This window comes from Leptopilina boulardi, unplaced genomic scaffold (genome assembly GCF_019393585.1).
Source record: "Leptopilina boulardi isolate dan_hultmark-lab unplaced genomic scaffold, ZJU_Lbou_2.1 LbouV2_31, whole genome shotgun sequence".
NCBI classification, from domain to species: Eukaryota; Metazoa; Arthropoda; class Insecta; order Hymenoptera; family Figitidae; genus Leptopilina; species Leptopilina boulardi.
The window spans coordinates 2824679-2842890 of record NW_026137874.1 but is presented as its reverse complement, the minus strand read 5'-3'; the positions used below and the strand labels follow the sequence as shown (position 1 = coordinate 2842890).

Genomic DNA, 18212 nt, shown 5'->3' with positions numbered 1-18212 from the left:
GGATCGGTGACGATGGCTTGGTGTGGGCGCGTGTCTGGCAGCTGCCGCTTACAGGTGGTGTGCTTGCTTGGGAACCAAGCTCTACAGAACGTTCCCACGGAAGGCCCTACCCCCACTTTGGGCCTCAATAACACGTCTCTCTCCACCGTCACCCTTACCCATGTGCTATATAAGCACGTCGCTCCACTGCCAGCAATTCATAATCACTCTGACTCTCGTACAGTGGTGAACGGTTAGCCGATACTCGTCACAGAGACTCGAGCACGCCTTCTCTCTCTTTCTAAAGAAACAAAAAAAAGTGTTAAACATTTTTTTCAAAAAATCGGAGTTTGTGTAAAACTGTGTAGTTCTCTTCACATTTCTCAAGTGTGAAATTTTTGGATTTAACATGCAAATGCACGAGCAAATCATGATTGTCGATGGACAAGAACAACCAATCTCCAGAACTTATCAATACCGCAAGGTAGGTTTCACTCTCAAATTCAATTACAAAAAAACCTAATTTTCAAAAAAAAAAACCCAAAAAATTGTCATAATATCCTTTTTCTAAAAAAATTGTTCTTTTTCTAATTACAGGTGATGAAACCAATGTTGGAACGTAAACGAAGAGCGAGAATCAATCGTTGTTTGGATGAATTGAAAGATTTAATGGTGACAGCGTTGGCGGGCGACGGTGAAAATGTGGCAAAATTGGAAAAGGCTGATATTCTTGAATTGACAGTACGTCATCTTCATAAATTACAAAGACAACAGAGATTATCAGCGAATCCAGTGATTGATGCTGATCGTTTTCGCGCGGGTTATACACATTGTGCTAATGAAGTGAGCCGTTGTTTGGCAGCGACGCCCGGCGTTGATGTTGCATTGGGTACAAAATTAATGACACATCTTGGACATAAATTGAATTCAATGGATAAAACAGGACCATTGACAATTCATGTAGCAGCACCACAAACATCATCATCATCATCAATTTCTGATAGTTCCGATGAATATTCAATGCCATTGACACCAGCATCAAGTCAACCATCGCCAGCAAGATCCGATATTGAAGTTGCCTCCTCACAAACACAACATCATCACCATCATCATCATCAGGGTCTTCTTCGAGTTGTTAAACCTATTGAACCAGTTTGGCGACCTTGGTAAATCTCTATTTTCGAAAAAAAACATTCCCTGAATAAATTGGGATTTGTTGCAATTTACAAGGAATCAAGAAGAAGAAGAAGATTCCAGTGAGGCAATTTTAAGTCTGTGATTTGATAAAGTGTTGGTGAATTTCAAATCAAAATTTTAGAAAGGATCGTTAAAAAAACGTTTCAGTGTTAAAAAAAAAGAGTTAATCTTTGAGTAGTTTATAAGTAGAATTTGCTCAAGGACACTTGCGGTGAAATAAAAAAAAATAGTTTTGTTTTGGTTTTTTTCATCATCGCACGTAGAATATTTTGTATACCCAGATCTCGACACGTGTAACACGCGTCCACGCATTATAAGTGGGGTAAAGCTTTAATTTACGCGACAGTTAGGTTTTATCTATTGTTTATTTCATATATATATAAATTTATTTACTTTTATTGAGGATTTATTTTTTCTTAGCGCAGAATTTGTCGCGCTCCGAATTCCTTCATTGTAATACCAAACATAAGATTTTTCTCTTTACATTCTCATCATCATAATGAGAAAGTATTATTGTAATAATTAAATCCAATGGATTAAATTTTAAAAGCGCGACATGTTTTCATTATAGCTAGAACGTTGTTATCCCTCTCCTCGGTCAACTCGACGAATTATTGTCAAATATGTAAAAAAGAAATTTCAATTTCTTTTATGTTTTTAATTGTGAAAAAAATGACCGAACGGAGATCATGTGATAGAGAAACATGTACCTGTGATATTTACTTGTAGTGTACATAGTAAATGGTACAAGATTTTTTAATAAAAAACAAAATAATACAACATATATCTGTCTTTGTCAATGTGTTCCATCCTTTCATTTCTCTTTAGTATTATTATTGAAAAAAAAATAAAATAATTTTTTCAAAAGTTAAAATTTTTGTTTAATAAAAACAAAGTAAATGTTCAAATATAAAAATAATTACATACAGAAAAAGAAATATTTCTTTATAAAAAAAATTAAATTCAACTTAAGTAAATATTTAAACAATAAAAAGTAATTTCGTATTTGAAATTTAAAAATTTTAATTATTGGGAAATAAAGTTTATAATTTTAGACACAATTGCGTATCGTCATAGTTTTCCAAAAATAAAAACAAATATTCAACTTATCGAATCGTGTTTAATACACGTTATCGTTTTGAAAAGTTAGAAATTTCTATAAATGTTATGATACGAGTCGATAACATTTTGACCTTTTTTTAAAATAAATAAATTAAAAAAAAAGTTGTCCGAAATTAATTCAAAGTCATATACAATTAATAAATAAGGAAGTCATTATAATTAAACTGATAAAAAAAATGTGTTAATAAAAAACACTCACTCAAGTTCAGCTTTAGATTTTGTTTCCAAGTTTCCAGCTTCACGCAATCACTTCCTTGGCACTTGCACAATATTTCACACCTAAAAAAGAATTCAAATTTTTACACAAGAAATTAAATAATAAATTATTTTATTTATAATATTTTATAACCATATTTTACTTCAACAATTTTTATAACACTAAATTTTTTAGCTAAATATTTTAAAATATCCAAATTTAGAGGTTATTTTTAAAATAAATAAATAATTTTCAAGAATAAATTGGAGAAGAAGTCTAATCTAATTTTTAATTAATTGCGTATAGCGAGTGGTCCATTTGACTTACTGACACTGTATCACAGTTTAAAACTGGTGTGTCACTTAATTGTATCACCCCTTTAACAAAAGTAATTCCGTTGGCACCAATTCATTTGTCAATGAGTATAGGTGATCAACGATCAAAAGAAAGTAATAATAGATCAATTTCCAGATTATAATTTTTATTTACAGAATGATTAAAATAGAATTTGAATTCGAATGTATATTTTTTGCTAAACAGAATGATTAATTCAAACAAAAAATTTCGTCAAAAAATGCTTGAGGAAAGTAAATTTGTCGTAATATTTACCATAACATTGATTTTGTTATTTAAAAATCAGTATTTTTTTAATTAATAATTAAACCATTGATACACAATTAGTAGCTTTAGTATAATAATAAAAAATCAATTATATTGAAAAGAGACAAAGAAATCAGATTAGATTCTATAACACTTAACAATTAAGCAATTACTTCTGATCACTTACCAATACTGATACATAACCTAATTAATCTATTCGAAGTTAATAATTTTCATTTTCTACAAACACTGTCATAATGTAATTAATTTAAACGAAAAAATTAAGAACTATTTTAATGTAAAGAAAAATGTTAGATAACACCCTAACCTAAAATTCGTGCAAAAATTTCAACTCACCCCATTTTACAAAACTTCACTTTTATTTTCAAAACTTTTTCTCCATCAACAAACGCATAAAATAATAACATCTTCAACACTATTAAACTTTTCAAGAAGACTCACAATTAACAGAAACTTCTTCTAAATTGGCAATATTATGCGACAAGCAAACACACAAAAAAGGCGCAATTTCACCAAGAGGGTGAATGACCCGAAATCGAAAAGAAAATACGTTATGATAAGGGGAGGGGGAAATTTCACGAACGTTTGTTCCTAAATCTCTTTTGACATGAAACCCACATATTTTGCTAATTAATATTTTAATAATAATAAAGAGATATAATTGTTAAATAATAAATTATTAAATTATCAATAAAATAAATACGCACATTAAAACAAATACGGGTACACATCATATGTATATAGGTATACATATATGTATACAGATAGAACTTTAGAACTACATTACCTGATGTATTGCTTCCATCAAACTATTAAAACTTTTTTTCCAATTAATTCCACAGGAAAAATATGTAAAATTTTTATTACTCTCATTATTTACTGGAAACATTAATCAACGATCTAAAAATCATTATAATGCCGCGGCACACGTGTTGCATAAATACCATATATGACAACAAAGATGAAAATGCGGTCAGAATTTTTTCAATAATGATTATTCACTCAATATAAACACATCCGATGATACTTTAGAGTGTAGAAATTAACGAGAACAATAAGAAAATTTGTTTTAAAATTGTTTTTACTCACTTTTCCAACAACAAAACCGCCAATCAGCTGTACCACATGTCACGACAGGTGCTCACTTGCGCCACGTCCATGTTGCGAATGTTTTCGATACTAACTTTTTCGAGTTCAGTCGATATCGTTTAAAAATATTCCCGCGCTTCATTGTATTGAGCGGAATTTAATTTAATAAAATGGGATATTGTTTAAAGGGCAAATAGAAAAGAAATACAAGTTAAATATAATTTTATGAAAATTTGTTAATTTAATACGTTTATTTGTCTGTAAATAAGTTTAGTCTTTCGAAAAATTTGCATTGATTGTAATGAAATTGATTTTTTTAATGCATGGATGGTGCCATCTGTTTGGAACTGATGAAAGTATCTCGTATTAGTCGATTTGAATTTAAAATTCAAATTTTACAATTTTAAAAACGAATAAATAAACAAATTAATAAATTATAAGTTAACAATAATAATATTTGATTAAATAAAACTGAATAAAGTGAATATTACAAATTGGTAATTAAATATTTAATTATATATGAACTTTATTGATTAAATTATGTGCTTTTTGTTAGGATTTATTTTCTGTTTACTGAGTTGTCATGTCAACCGTTATTTCTATTAAAAAAAAAGAACTGCAAAGTGATTGTATTGTCACGTTTTATTTCACAAGTGTCAAAAATAATTGTAAATTATTTTTTTAAGTGTATATTATTGTTTCTATAAATTAGAAAGGAAACATTTTTTATTTTAAACATTGAAAATGTTTTCTACTGTTTACACAAAACCAGGAGATCAATTAAATCGGGTATATTTATGTTCAAGACATTAACTGATAAAAACAATCTTTTTTTAATTAAAATTTTTTTTTGGAAATAGATTCATGATAGACCGTTGGCTCTGATTGCTTCAAAAAAAGCCTATGATCATTTTGTCGATTATACAACCGAAAAACACAGAATGGCTATTCTTGCCGAAAAAGAGGTAAAAAGATTAACGGAAATTAAAAAAGCCACTTATGAAATGTCCAAAACTTGGGATAATACAATTGAGGTATTTATTAATTATTAAGAAAAAAATACTTTTTTAATATAATTGCATAATTAAAATAATTAACAATTTTTATTAATTATTACCTATTTAAATTAATTTTTATACTTAATTTTATTCAAAAATTTTTTTGTCAGCATAATTAGAAAATTATAAGTGAATTTAAAAATTTTGTTTTAAAAAAAATTAATTAAAAATAAATGTATACAAATTTTTAGAATATAAAAAAGAAAAAAGAAGAAGAATTATTGGCTAAAAATAAAAAAGAAGAAGTTGATAAAATTCAGTTTATGGAGGAAATGGCGGCAAAAAAAGCAGCAGAACATGCAGAAATAATTAATGAAGCTAAAAAATTAATACTTTATACAAAACCTCAATGTAGACTTATTAACAGAGCGCTTCTTACATCAGAGGTTGAATATTTCAATTATTTTCATTATTATCATTATTATAATTATAATAATAATAATTATTATTATTATTTTCCAGTGTCTCAGAGAATTAGATGAACAGCTTGAATTTCAAAAAAATTTAAAGCTCCTCGAGAAGGAAGAAAAAAATGAAACCTCAGAGATGATAAAACAGGAAATTAAAAAACATGAAGAAGAAGAAAGAAAAAAAGCTGAAGAATTAATGATGAAAAATAAAATCTACGCAGATGAACTAAAAAAACAGTGAGTGTGAATAAAAATTTAAAAATGTATTTTTAAAACAGAAGAAAATTTTTTAATTCATAAATTAGTAGTAGAAATTAAGTTTTTTTAAAAGAAAATCATATTTTTAGAATCCATAGAAATAAATGTATTTCAAAACGAGAAGAGGAAATTCAAAAAGAAACAGCAAAACAGGAATTATCAAACATAGCAAGAAAAATTGAAATGGAAAAAAATCTGGAAATTGAAGAAGTAAATTTTTTAATTATTGTTTAAAATTTAGAAATTTCGTTAATTAAAAATTAAATTTTATATTTAATAATAAAATAATATTTTTTTTAATTAAAGTACAATATTAATTGAAATATTATAGTGAAAAGAAAATAAGACAGAATTCCAGACAAAAAATATAAAATTCAATTTATTTTAGTTGGAATTAAAGAAAAAAAAATTACGAGAACAATTTCTAAAAGCGCTTGAGGATAAACGGAAACACGAACTAAAAGTTAAGCGCGATGAGAAATTCGAGGAACAAGCAATGGCTGTTTATAATAAAGGAAAACAACAAATAGAAAGTAAATTAAATCATCAAATAAAAAAAGAAAAAGAAGAAAGAATTCGTCGTTCCGAATATTTAGGTGAAAAAAAAATTATTCACTAAACATTTCAATTTTTTTTTTTTTTTTAAAGAAAAAATAGAAAATTTGTTTTTTTTTCATATTAGCAAAGAAATGCGCAGCTATTGCAAATTCGCGTGTCGCAGAGGAAGAAATAATATTAAAGAAGGCATTGGAGAAAAAGGAAATTGAGGAAAATGAGAAAAAAGTGGCACGCAAACAATATGAGGAAAAATTACGAGTGGAAATGGAAAAATATCGACAGGAACTCGCTATTTTGTTGGAAAATCAGAAAAAAGAGGATGAGAAATTTAAAGCATGGGAAATAAAACAGAGACTCGAGAGGGACAAATTCGACAAGAATATTAAAGCCCAGGATTACGAAAGGGAAAAATTGAAAAAACAAAAAATGGCCAAAACACTTCGGAAGCAAATTGTATGTAATTTCTTTATATTGTAATTATTAAAAAAAAAAAAATATTTTAATTATTTTATTTGTATTTTGTTTTAATTTTTAAAATTTATTTTCTATTTTTTATAGGCGCTAAAAGAAATTGAACAAAAACGAATTGAAGAATTGGACAATAAAAATGATATAACAAGAGAAATAATTGAGAAAACTAATGAGAAGATTCTTCGCTATGGAGAAGAAGTTCTCAAAGAATCTGATGGTGTTAGACCTCTTTTTCCAATTATTAAAGTTCTACAGGTAATTAATTTTATTTTGATAAAGGATATTAAATTTTATATTTTTAAATTTTATTTTTCTTCTCTTTACAGCAATTTAAAAATGAAGTGAGACCAAAATCACAAAATTCGCCAGCCAGAACCAAATAATTCAAATGAGAAGAAAAATAAGTATTCTTTTTGTATCGAAATTCATATAAAAAAAAATGTCTTACAAACGATAAAACAATGATTAATTAAAAAATATATTTACAATTTTTGGGAAATTTTTAAATACACTTTTTTTATAACAAAAAAAAGATTTATTTTACATTTTTGAAGATTTACCTTTGCGTAACAAAAGTCCCAATTTTAGAAAATACTGTAAAAAAAGGATTTATTAATTTTTTTTTAAATTTGTTAATATTTAAATAAATTTGCATTTTTAATTGTGATATACGTACTTTGAAAATATTTATTATTACATTGAGTCCACCTGTATTGCGATTCAATTTTCGTACGACTTGAATTTTTGTTTTTGTCGTTTTTTGCGCTTCACAGAGAATTCTATCTCTTATTTTTTCGATTTTATTTTTATCATCTTGCGATAGAAAGGTCTTAACATCCGGACCCTCCGGCAAACCATCCACAGGAATTTCTTTCTTTCCTTTATCTATTTTTAAATTTAAGACCAATTTGTCGACAATATCGAGCAATTCTTTAATTTCTGTCTCTTGTTTCTCTATTGTCTGTCGATTCTTTAAATTCTATGCACGCATTATGAAATTATTAAAATTAACAATTTAATATTAATTTCAAATATTGACAAAAAAAAATTGAGAATTTTGACAAATCTAAAAAAGGGAAAAAAATTTACTTCCACATTGAGTCTTTCATTTTGAATTTCCACTTGCTTTAAATAATTTAATTCTTTACACATATTTCGATATTTTTCACGATCCGTTGGATTCACTAAATCAAGATTATGACCATTTTTATCCACGATTGCCATATATGATACTTTTATTTCTTCCAATTCAGACACAATTGCTTTCAATTTTTCTGCTTCCTTGCGATCCACGTCCGACTGAGCGGCTCTCAATTTCAAAAGTTTTATATCTTCATCCATTGAAAGGTACTCAGTTAGCTGTAACAATTTTTTTTTCTTTTTTATAAACGAAAATTGAAAATTTTTAAAAATATATTAATTTTTTTTCGATGAAAATATAAATTTATTTTTGTGGAGGAAAAAAATCAACCTTCAATCGAAGTTGATCGCGTTCCTCGACAATTTTTGTTATCGATTCACCGCAGACTCTCAATACTGATGGACCATCTTTAACAATTTTATCAAGTTGCATTCTCAATTGATCTTTGTGCGTTGATGTTTCTTTTAATTCATTCAATAATTCTTCAGTTTTATTATTTCGTCGCAAATTTCTCAATTCACGTTCCATTTGTAAACAATTTTCTACAAGGACATTGATCTGTTTTTTTAAATCTTCCCGCTCGATAATCATTTTATCATAATCTTGTAATTTTTGCGTCAATTCTATATTGATAATTTTTTTTTGTATTTTTTTTAATTAAAAAATTTTTCTCAAATTTGGAAAAAAAAATTGCTTTTTCAAACCTGTATTCTCCGCACAGAGCTGAGAATATTCATTTTTAAATCGACCCTTTTCATCTTTTGTCATTGTAATTAGCGATAATTCTCCCTTTTCTACTAATTCCATTATTTTCACATGCGTCTCTAGACCGGGTTTGATTCTATTCAAATCGAACTCTGCAATCTGGAAAAAAATAAATGTGAATTTGCGAAAATTCATTTGTAATATACTAATTATTTATTTATAAAAATATAATTTATTTATCTAAACAAAATTTTTTTATTTATATTTATTTAGAAAATTAAGAGTTAGATTAATTAATTAAATTATTACCTTTGATGAAACAGTGTCCTGTAAAAATTCGGCGGTTCCCTTCAAATTTTTTCGTTTTTCCCTTAATTTCACAATATCATCGTTCAATTGAAGTTTTTCTTTCTCCAACATTATTAAATGTCCGTACAATTGTCGTTGGCTTGACGGTAATGAATAAACACGTTCAATCAAATGAATTCGTTCATCTTCAATTAATCCAATTCGTTTTAATTGAATTCGCAGAGATTCTAAACTTTGAAACAATTGTTGCGTTCCTTGCAATAATCTATTTTCATATGTTTCCTAAAATAAAATTCATACAGCAAATTTTATTATTATTTTTTTAATTATCGCAAATCCTATAACATATATATCTCCATATTTTTTATTAATTAAAAAATATACATGAATCTTATACTGGTAAAGATCGATGGCAGAATTATTTCCTTTACCGCATGTCAAGTCACATTCCATTGTTGTTACCAATTTTTTCTGTTAGAATAAATTTTTTAATTAAAATTCAAAATGAAAAAAAAATTGACAATTTTTAATTAATTTTTTTTATTAAATTTAAAAATTTTTTTTAGTTATAATTTATTGTAATAACAATTTAGATAAATGAATAAAATAAATTAAACCTGCTGTTTAATTAATCTTTCTAATCTCATGAGGGTTTTTAATATATCTTCTCGCATTAAAGTTTGTTCGGATGGAAAATTATTTTTCTGTTTAAATCTTTCTAGGGCCATTGAGAGACTTTCATTATCATAAAAACCATCCGTTTCTTGACACTAATGGAAATTTTTTAATTTTAGATAGAATTTCTGAATAAAAATTACAATAATAAATAAAATATGAAAAAAATCTATTTTTTAAATATTCTCAAAAAAAGCTCACTGTATTCTTGAATGACGTCAACATATCTTCTTTGATTGACATTTTCAAAAAAAAATACAACTGCTCACGTTGACAGCATAATAATTTTTTTAAATTTAGTATATATTCATCTTTTTTCATTAATAATGTTTGCAAACGTTCATTCGAATTTAAACATTGTAAAGAAACTTTTTCCGACAATGGTTCCTTGAGCAAAAAAAATTTTCAATTCCCTTATTAATTATATTCAAATCTAAATTTATTTTACATTAACTTTTATTTATCATAATATTTCATATACTTGAATAAAAGGACTGGAATTTGGCTCAGCACGACAAAGTATTTTTGATTCCTTAGAAAGTAATTTCTTTTCAGATGATGATGATGATGATGATTCTTCATCATCTTCATTTTCTTCTATGGAGGATTTTTTTTTTAAAATAACTTCATATTCATCTCGTGTACCAATGGAATCAACAAATTCTTCTGAATCACTACTCGAAGTCGAACTATAATCATCTAAAGATGTCCAAAACATTTTTTCTAAAAAAAAGGAAACTATGAATTTTTTTTTTGAAAAAAAAATCTTAATTAAAAACAAAAAACTTTTTAATTGACATGTCATTTAAATTATGACAGCGATCTTTTTTTATTTTTTAAATCACAAGTTGAATTTTAGTAAACAAAATTTTTATTCCTTTTTCCCTTTAATTTAAACATTTTTCTATAAAGAAAATTAATCAAATAAAAAATTAAACGCCATTTTAAAATTGACAAATGAGAATCGAATTAATATTTATGTTTTTATGTGATTAGAATTAAGTTAGGTTAAATAAATATTATAATTAATTTCATTAGTTAATTAATATTTAACAAGTAAAATTATGTCTGATCAATCGAAAGAAAATAAATCAAAATCTCTTCCGCCTTTTATAAACTTTCTTAATGCTGGATTATCCGGGTAATTGTATAAATTAAATAATTACTTGTAAATCATTTTCTTTTCCAAATCTTATTTCATTAAATTTGTTTTAATTAATTAATTTAATTAAATTAAAAAAAAAAATTTTTTTTTAACTTTTGTAGTATATGTGCAACTTGTGTGGTACATCCCACTGATGTGGTTAAAAATCGAATGCAAATCAGTACGCAAACAATTTCGATACGAAAAACTTTTTTACATATTCTTCGTAATGAGAGAATAATTAATTTTTATGATGGCTTATCTGCTAGTTTGGTGAGACAATCAACTTATACTACAACTCGATTGGGCGTTTACAATCAGCTTCAAGATAGTTGGAGGTTTGGTGAAATAAAAAATTATTATTAAAATAATTTAATTTACTTGAAATTGAAAATGTAATTTTAATTTTTTATAGAGAAAATTACACGAGTAAGCCAAATTTTTTTATTTTATCTACAATGGCTGCAATAGCTGGTGGATCTGGTGCTTTTATTGGAACTCCAGCTGATCTTGCATTAGTGAGAATGACCACCGATGGACGACTACCTCCAGGTATAATATTAAAATTTAATAAAATTAATTTTAAAAAAATAATTTTAAGCAAAAAATAAAATTCTATTAAAATATCAAAATTGAAAAAGAAAAACAATTATTTTAGATCAGAGAAGAAATTATAAAAATGTGGTAGATGCATTTATAAGAGTGGCGAAGGAAGAGGGAATAATAAATTTATGGAGAGGAAGTGTCGCAACAATGGGAAGAGCTGTTATTGTTAATATTTCACAATTAGCTACTTACAGTCAAACAAAAGTTCTAATTAATTCCGAATGTATGTATTTAATTATTTAATAATCAAATAAAAAAAAATTCCATTGTATTTTTTTTTTATTAATTTTTCTTCTTTTTATTATTAATTTTTATATTAGTAAACGTGTCAGAGGGATTTTTACTTCACGTGTACTCGGCAATGGTTTCCGGTTTGGTTACTTCGTTTAATTCAATGCCATTTGACATTGCAAAAACACGGTAAATTTAGTTAAAACCAATAAATAATTATTATTAATAAATAATTAATTAAAAATTGAAATAATTAATATTTGTGTTTTTTTTACTTGATGTATTTATAGGATACAGAATTTAAAAGATGTTAAAAAACCACCGACAATGTTAAAAGTTATCATAAATATTGCAAAAAATGAAGGGATAATGGCCCTTTGGAAAGGATTTGTGCCGACTTATTGCAGAATAGGACCTCATACGATAATTACTTTTGTATGTAATGAACAATTTGCTAATATTTACAGAACTCATTTTTCTAAATAATTTCTCATTGAAAACAAAAAAAAAAAATAAATTTTTTTATATATTAATTTTTTAAATTACAAATTCAAAATAAATAATTATTTAATTGTTGCGAATATATTTTAAAAGATTGTACTGTTAATTGAGTAAAATGTAATTAAAAAAGACATTTAATTATTTAATAAATAAATTATTATTATTAATAAATTATTTAATTATTAATAAATTCAATAAAATTTAGTTTATATTTTACAGATAATTATATTATTTTTACTATTCTTGACATTATTTCTTAATAGAAGACTCAAAAAAATTTTCTTTGCATAAGAAATTTTTCTCGTTGAAAAAAGTCTTTTGGGAATAAAGAAATACATTGAGAATAAATTGCATTTTTTTCAAGATATTTTTTTCTTGTGATAACATCTATTTTATCATTAAATTAATTCCCCGGAGATTATTATATTTTTTTTTGTAAATTTCTCTATTTCTAAGAAAACTGAGATGTTCCATTAATAAATATAAAAGAATCTTGTTATTTTCATTCTCAATATAATATAACTGAATCCACATATTTATATAATGTTATGTTATTTTTAATAAATAATCATTATTATTTTGCATTATTATTACATAAGAATTTATAAAAAATAAAGAATTGTTTTCTATTTATAATTATAATAGATAAATAAATATTTTCTTGTAACAGAAATTTTAAATATTTGAATTTATACGCGCCTAAAGTCGAGCGTCACGTGATTAGATCCAACCTAACCTTGCAATTATCGACAGGACAGACGTTGTTTTCAATTGTTGTTCGGCGTGTTTGTTTTGTGTTTTTATTAATTTTTTGCTATATTTTGCATTGTAATTTAATGCAAACAATCTATATTACCTTCGAAAATCAAAGGTAAGTGAAAATTAATTCAAATTTTACTATTGTTTATTTACATTATGGATTGTCTTCATTTTTTCATTAAACAGCGATTTCCTAACCTTTGAAAACATTTTTTCCACTTTTTTAAAATATAAATTCCTATATTGCATATTTAAATAATTTTTTTCGTTATATTTAAGAATATTTGCATTTTCAATTTGTGTTTTTGTTTGTTATTTCGTTAAAATCGACACTGGAAAAAGTTGTAAAATTTTTTTCTATTTCGTTTTGATTAAGTTTTTTTGTTTAGAAAATATATATTTTTTGTAATGTAACAAAACAAAAATGTGGTAATGTTCCAATGTAAATTTATCTATATTGAAAATGTAAATTTATAAAAACTTTAGAAAATAAGGTTATGTCGATACATATATATATTTATTTTAAATAATATATGTTGATATTTTTAATAATAATTGTTTTTTCTATTTCTTTAGATAAAAATGTCTGACGACGAGGAAATTTATGTTAAAAAACAAAAAATTGTTCATTATGGCTCATTGGAGGAGACTGAACGAGCGAGAATTGCAGCAGCGACAGCAGCCGCAGACGATGGTTCTGATGATGAAAAAGATGATTCAACAACAAATGAAAATACAAATATTACATTGTCAGCTGGAAATGTACATATATCAACTGAATATATGGAATTGGAGGATGAAATGTCAAAAGATCGACAAGCACTTCTTGAGGAATTTGAACGTCGTAAAAAAGCGCGACAAATTAATGTTTCAACAGACGATTCAGAGGTGAAAAAGAATCTTCGACATTTAGGCGAACCAATTTGTTTATTTGGCGAGGGACCCGCTGAAAGACGTGCAAGATTAAGGGAACTATTGGCCAGTCTCGGCGAAGATGCAATTAAAAAGAAACACGATGACGAGGAAAAACCATCGCAACTCGTTGAAAAAGATACAGAAACTTGGTATCACGAGGGGCCCGATTCACTTCAAATTGCCCGTCAATGGATTGCATGTAATTCGCATTTATTTTCTTTATTTAAATATAAATGAAATATCTGAAAACGTTTTTGTTATTTTGTTTTAATTTTCAGCTTATTCATTGCCGAGAGCAAGGGCGAGACTCGATAATGCTAGACAGGAATTGGAACTTCCCGGTGCAACACGTACGGCTCGACGTCAGGAATTATTGAAAAAATTACAAGCGTTGAGCATTTATTGTTCGCAAATTGGCGATACAAGACCAATTTCCTATTGTCAATTTAGTCCAAATTCAAAAATTCTTGCCACAGCTTCCTGGTCGGGAAGTTGTAATTTATGGTCTGTACCAGAGTGTAATCATTTGCGAACATTGAAAGGTCATAATTGTAATGTTGGATGTATTGTTTTTCATCCAAAAGCAACGATTGAGGATGATCCACTTGGCAACGAAAGTGAACATGTTTGTGTATTGGCCAGTTGTGCATCTGATGGTAAATTTCAATTCTAATTTTGTGAATTAGAATAATTTTCAATTTAATTGAGAGGAATTTTTTTTTGTCGTACAGGTACTGTTAAATTGTGGGGAGGTGGAACTGGAGAGAAACCATTAGCTGAAGTTGAGGGTCATGAACCATTTCGAGTTTCAAGAATAGCATTTCATCCATCGGGAAGATTTCTCGGCACTTGTTGTTATGATTCCTCATGGAGACTTTGGGATTTGGAACAACAAGCGGAAGTTTTACATCAAGAGGGACACGCGAAACCTGTTCATTGTATCAGGCAAGTATTCAAATAATTAATATTCTCGAAAAATTATTTATTTGATTGATTTTTTTTTCCAGTTTTCAATCTGACGGAAGTGTTGTGGCAACTGGCGGTCAAGATTCATTTGGCAGAGTATGGGATTTACGAACCGGTAGGTGTATAATGTTTATGGAGGGTCATTTAAAATCAATATTTGGAATAGACTTCTCGCCAAATGGTTTTCATGTGGCCACTGGAAGTGAGGATAATACATGTAAAATTTGGGATCTTCGTAAACGTTCGTGCATTTATACAATTCCTGCGCACACAAGTTTATTGTCTGATGTGAAATATCAAAAAGTCGAGGGACAATATCTAGTCACTAGCTCATATGATGGTACGGCGAAAATATGGTCCAACAAAACATGGCAACCATTAAAAACATTACCAGGACATGATGGAAAAGTAATGTCCGCTGATGTATCAACGGATAATCAATTCATCGCCACAAGTTCATTTGATAGGACTTTTAAATTATGGGCACCGGAAGCAGTGTAAATTTTTTTTCGAGAAACAGACAGTATTTTCTAGACGAAAATTTCTTTTAAATATTTTTTTTTTTAAAAATGGTGATCACTTTTTTTTGTGTCTGAATTCGCGAATTATTTTTCTTTTTTTAGCGGGAAAACAGTGAATAAATTGAAATACGGGAATTTCAGAAAAAAAATAATCGAATTGTAAATAATGGACATTTTTTTTGCATTTTGAGTGGAGAAAAACAAAAAGAATATACGCTACTGATTTATTTATATCGGAGGTCATTCAACGGAAAGCTGATATATCATTTATTTGCAATAAAACTGGGCGCAGATTCAGTTGTAATCTACTTGCGTCAATCCATGATTATTTTTAAACTTTTCACACTTATATATACTTTTTTTCTGAATAATGGTTTTGATTTATAATTTATTATTCATTGTTTGACCGCATTTTTTCTACTTTAAATTTAAGTTTTACGTATTTAAAAATATTTAGACAAAATTAAAGTATTAAATATTAAAGAATTATGGAAAAAAAATTAGGACAAAAATTGAACGTAACCTTCAATAAATACACGCGGAATCTTCCATTTATATTATAGTGTCGATTAGTTTAATTGCACCGGTTACATCATGAGGAAGTGTTGTTCAGATTAAATGCTTTACTTGAACTTACGTACAATTTGATGCATCAATATTATTATTTTTTTTTATTTAAGGGAGATTAGCAGAGCTTCATTTGTCAAGGCAAAAGTAGATAAAAGTGCAATTTTCTTATTGTTGATTAAAATTTATTCATTTCTAATTTGAATATTTGCCTCTTTCTTTTAAATTATTAAATAATTTGTTTATTTTTATTTAATAGTTAAATTAAAAAACAATTTTTTTCAATAATAATTGCACGGTAATTCGCGAGCGTCAATTAAAATTTTGCTTATGGAGCCTCGTTAAATATTTATAAAGCTTTGATCTAAGAAAAATGTACTTAAGCAAATTTTTTATTCCAAGGCATTGGAAAATAATAGACGAAACTACTACCGCGAAGAAGTGTTTTTGAGAAAAAGGATAGAGAGTGGTCGAGTGGAACAATTGAAAGGCGGGAGGATTCAGTTTTCAACGCGCGCGCGGGGGAGTTTCTCATTTGAAAAGAGGAGTAAACTTTGGAAAATCCCAACGGGTTTTCTATACTCATGGAACATTGGACTGCGAGAGTTGACTGCATGAGAATTTCAGCTTCGCAAGCGGAGTAATGAGCTTTCTAAAGTTTTCAAAGTAGTACAAAGCTATACAGGTTCTTCGATTCCATGCAGTTGGTACTTACGTTTCTTTGATGTTATTTCATAGTCCACTTACTCTTCTGATATTAGCAAAAACCATATAATCCTCTATATTCATCTCTCACCCGAAGCTTTATAATGAATCAAACGCTGACTTTTTTTTTTTGTTGGAAAAAAAAACTAAATCATTTATTCTTTTATTTAATAAGTTATGAGGGAGGGCTTTCTTCGAATTATAGCTTATTAAAAAAATAGTCATTTTATTTGAGCGTGCGGTCAATTTCTTTGAAAGGTTCTTTTGATAAAAAATATTGGATACGTTTTTTCTGAAACGAATTTTTTTTTATATATATTATTATAATTGTCATATAATTAAATGTCAATATTTATAGAAAATTTGTACTCGAGACACGATATTTTTTCAAAATTACAGACCAGAAGAGAGAGAAAGTTAGAAGGAAAAAAAAGAAGAGAGAATGATGAGAGAGAATGATAAGTGGGAAGCACGAAAGAGAGAAAGAGAGAAAGAAATGAAACGAAGAGAAAATGCACAAATGGAAGTTGGAAACGAAATCCCCCTCCCTCTTCGATCAAAGGTATGTTAATAATATTTTTTTTACAAAAGAAATATTTCCTCTTCTAAATTTCTACTGTTCTGATTATTATTTGCCTGATATTTATCCTGTATGAGTTTTTCATTTGAAAAATGAATTTACTTATAATTACATACGTTCAAACGGAATAAAAAATTAGAATAATAATGGTAAATGACGTGCGTGTGTGTATTAAAGAGAAATATTGGGAACTTAATTTACAGCGTTTAGTTTTTTCTGGGAAATTTTTTTTTTATTTTATTTAGAAATTTTTATTTTTTATTATTAATTTTTATAAGTTTTTTAAAAATTATAAATTACGACTAATAATGTTGTATATACTTATCAGGTTTCTGTAAAATGTAATTCCATTTTTTTGTTTTTGCAATATATCATTGATAAATATTTCTAAACTTTAGACCACACGCGCAGATGAAGTAACGTTCAAAGTATAAGAAATTTCATTTTAGAACACATTTTTATAATAAATAATAATTATAAAAAATAATTATCTGAACAATAATTATATAGAAAAGGAAATTATTTTTTGTTTACTAATTAATCAAATTTGATTAAGAATTATTTATTTAATTACATATTTTACTAATAAATTAGTAAACATGTTTTTTGAACTAATTAGTCCAAATAGATAAAATTGAACAACATTATTTAATTATGAAGTTGCAGTTGTGGAAATTAATTTTAGATTTACAACTCTAAAAAAAAAAAACTTAAAAACCCGTTAAAGACGCAGTTACTGAATTTAATATAAGAACGATAAAAATTTTTAACGTTAAAGTTAAAAATCTCTATTTAAAAAGTTCTTTTAAAACTTTATTCATTTTCAATAAGCTGACTTTAAAATTCGATATTTTCCACGAGATTGGACTCAATTCAAAAATTGTTCAGAAAGATTTTCGTGAAACGAAAGAGACGTTCCTTCATTTAT

At 26.8% G+C, this 18212-nt stretch overlaps 6 protein-coding genes across 13 annotated transcripts in view; 4 read left to right on the top strand and 2 right to left on the bottom strand.

Moving 5' to 3' along the window:
* The window catches only part of LOC127283192 (tubulin monoglutamylase TTLL4-like), a 182346-nt gene extending 178064 nt beyond the window's left edge, over positions 1 to 4282 (bottom strand). For 4 of the 8 annotated variants that reach the window (XM_051307909.1, XM_051307906.1, XM_051307911.1 and 1 more), the window contains exons 1-2: positions 3903 to 4244; positions 2498 to 2577 (exon numbers count right to left, since the gene is read on the bottom strand). The gene's annotated coding sequence lies outside the window, so the exon portion shown is untranslated. Of the gene's footprint in view, positions 1 to 2497; positions 2578 to 3451; positions 3627 to 3902 lie in introns of those variants that run through there. The other 4 variants (XR_007843314.1, XR_007843313.1, XM_051307907.1 and 1 more) reach the window with 3 other exon arrangements.
* LOC127283205 (enhancer of split mgamma protein-like) lies at positions 186 to 1960 on the top strand. The gene is made up of 2 exons (XM_051307925.1): positions 186 to 463; positions 577 to 1960. The coding sequence occupies exons 1-2, from the start codon at positions 389 to 391 to the stop codon at positions 1147 to 1149; spliced, it is 648 nt and encodes a 215-aa protein (XP_051163882.1). The 5' UTR covers positions 186 to 388; the 3' UTR covers positions 1150 to 1960.
* A 575-nt stretch (positions 4283 to 4857) lies between the features above and the next one.
* Positions 4858 to 7485, top strand: LOC127283195 (cilia- and flagella- associated protein 210-like). Its single transcript, XM_051307914.1, has 9 exons — positions 4858 to 4993; positions 5065 to 5238; positions 5454 to 5648; positions 5725 to 5909; positions 6020 to 6140; positions 6319 to 6526; positions 6613 to 6941; positions 7047 to 7214; positions 7286 to 7485. Exons 1-9 carry the CDS (start codon positions 4949 to 4951, stop codon positions 7340 to 7342), a joined length of 1482 nt encoding a protein of 493 aa, XP_051163871.1. The 5' UTR covers positions 4858 to 4948; the 3' UTR covers positions 7343 to 7485.
* On the bottom strand, positions 7428 to 18179 carry LOC127283189 (early endosome antigen 1-like). The gene is made up of 11 exons (XM_051307902.1): positions 16715 to 18179; positions 10271 to 10512; positions 9991 to 10176; positions 9732 to 9884; positions 9499 to 9585; positions 9115 to 9396; positions 8805 to 8964; positions 8431 to 8723; positions 8049 to 8318; positions 7636 to 7938; positions 7428 to 7553 (listed from the first exon to the last, which is right to left on the bottom strand). The coding sequence occupies exons 2-11, from the start codon at positions 10505 to 10507 to the stop codon at positions 7500 to 7502; spliced, it is 2025 nt and encodes a 674-aa protein (XP_051163859.1). The 5' UTR covers positions 10508 to 10512; positions 16715 to 18179; the 3' UTR covers positions 7428 to 7499.
* Positions 10519 to 12268, top strand: LOC127283199 (mitochondrial 2-oxoglutarate/malate carrier protein-like). Its single transcript, XM_051307918.1, has 6 exons — positions 10519 to 10930; positions 11056 to 11271; positions 11349 to 11485; positions 11592 to 11762; positions 11860 to 11959; positions 12061 to 12268. The coding sequence occupies exons 1-6, from the start codon at positions 10854 to 10856 to the stop codon at positions 12254 to 12256; spliced, it is 897 nt and encodes a 298-aa protein (XP_051163875.1). The 5' UTR covers positions 10519 to 10853; the 3' UTR covers positions 12257 to 12268.
* Positions 12984 to 15740, top strand: LOC127283194 (U4/U6 small nuclear ribonucleoprotein Prp4). The gene is made up of 5 exons (XM_051307913.1): positions 12984 to 13142; positions 13607 to 14144; positions 14224 to 14601; positions 14677 to 14890; positions 14953 to 15740. Exons 2-5 carry the CDS (start codon positions 13613 to 13615, stop codon positions 15410 to 15412), a joined length of 1584 nt encoding a protein of 527 aa, XP_051163870.1. The 5' UTR covers positions 12984 to 13142; positions 13607 to 13612; the 3' UTR covers positions 15413 to 15740.
* Positions 18180 to 18212: the final 33 nt, after the last annotated feature.

Bases quoted from the DNA above. Each gene is read 5' to 3' on its own strand.
- LOC127283205 (XM_051307925.1), top strand. From the start codon at position 389: ATGCAAATGCACGAGCAAATCATGATTGTCGATGGACAAGAACAACCA. The intron at 464-576 runs GTAGGTTTCACT...TTCTAATTACAG, and splicing joins GAACTTATCAATACCGCAAG to GTGATGAAACCAATGTTGGA.
- LOC127283195 (XM_051307914.1), top strand. From the start codon at position 4,949: ATGTTTTCTACTGTTTACACAAAACCAGGAGATCAATTAAATCGG. The intron at 4,994-5,064 runs GTATATTTATGT...TTTTGGAAATAG, and splicing joins CAGGAGATCAATTAAATCGG to ATTCATGATAGACCGTTGGC. The intron at 6,942-7,046 runs GTATGTAATTTC...TATTTTTTATAG, and splicing joins AAACACTTCGGAAGCAAATT to GCGCTAAAAGAAATTGAACA.
- LOC127283189 (XM_051307902.1), bottom strand. From the start codon at position 10,507: ATGTTTTGGACATCTTTAGATGATTATAGTTCGACTTCGAGTAGTGAT. The intron at 9,885-9,990 runs GTGAGCTTTTTT...AATTTCCATTAG, and splicing joins TGACGTCATTCAAGAATACA to TGTCAAGAAACGGATGGTTT. The intron at 9,397-9,498 runs GTATATTTTTTA...ATTTTATTTTAG, and splicing joins TTTACCAGTATAAGATTCAT to GAAACATATGAAAATAGATT.
- LOC127283199 (XM_051307918.1), top strand. From the start codon at position 10,854: ATGTCTGATCAATCGAAAGAAAATAAATCAAAATCTCTTCCGCCTTTT. The intron at 11,763-11,859 runs GTATGTATTTAA...TTTTTATATTAG, and splicing joins AGTTCTAATTAATTCCGAAT to TAAACGTGTCAGAGGGATTT. The intron at 11,960-12,060 runs GTAAATTTAGTT...ATGTATTTATAG, and splicing joins TTTGACATTGCAAAAACACG to GATACAGAATTTAAAAGATG.
- LOC127283194 (XM_051307913.1), top strand. From the start codon at position 13,613: ATGTCTGACGACGAGGAAATTTATGTTAAAAAACAAAAAATTGTTCAT. The intron at 14,602-14,676 runs GTAAATTTCAAT...TTTGTCGTACAG, and splicing joins GGCCAGTTGTGCATCTGATG to GTACTGTTAAATTGTGGGGA. The intron at 14,891-14,952 runs GCAAGTATTCAA...TTTTTTTTCCAG, and splicing joins AAACCTGTTCATTGTATCAG to TTTTCAATCTGACGGAAGTG.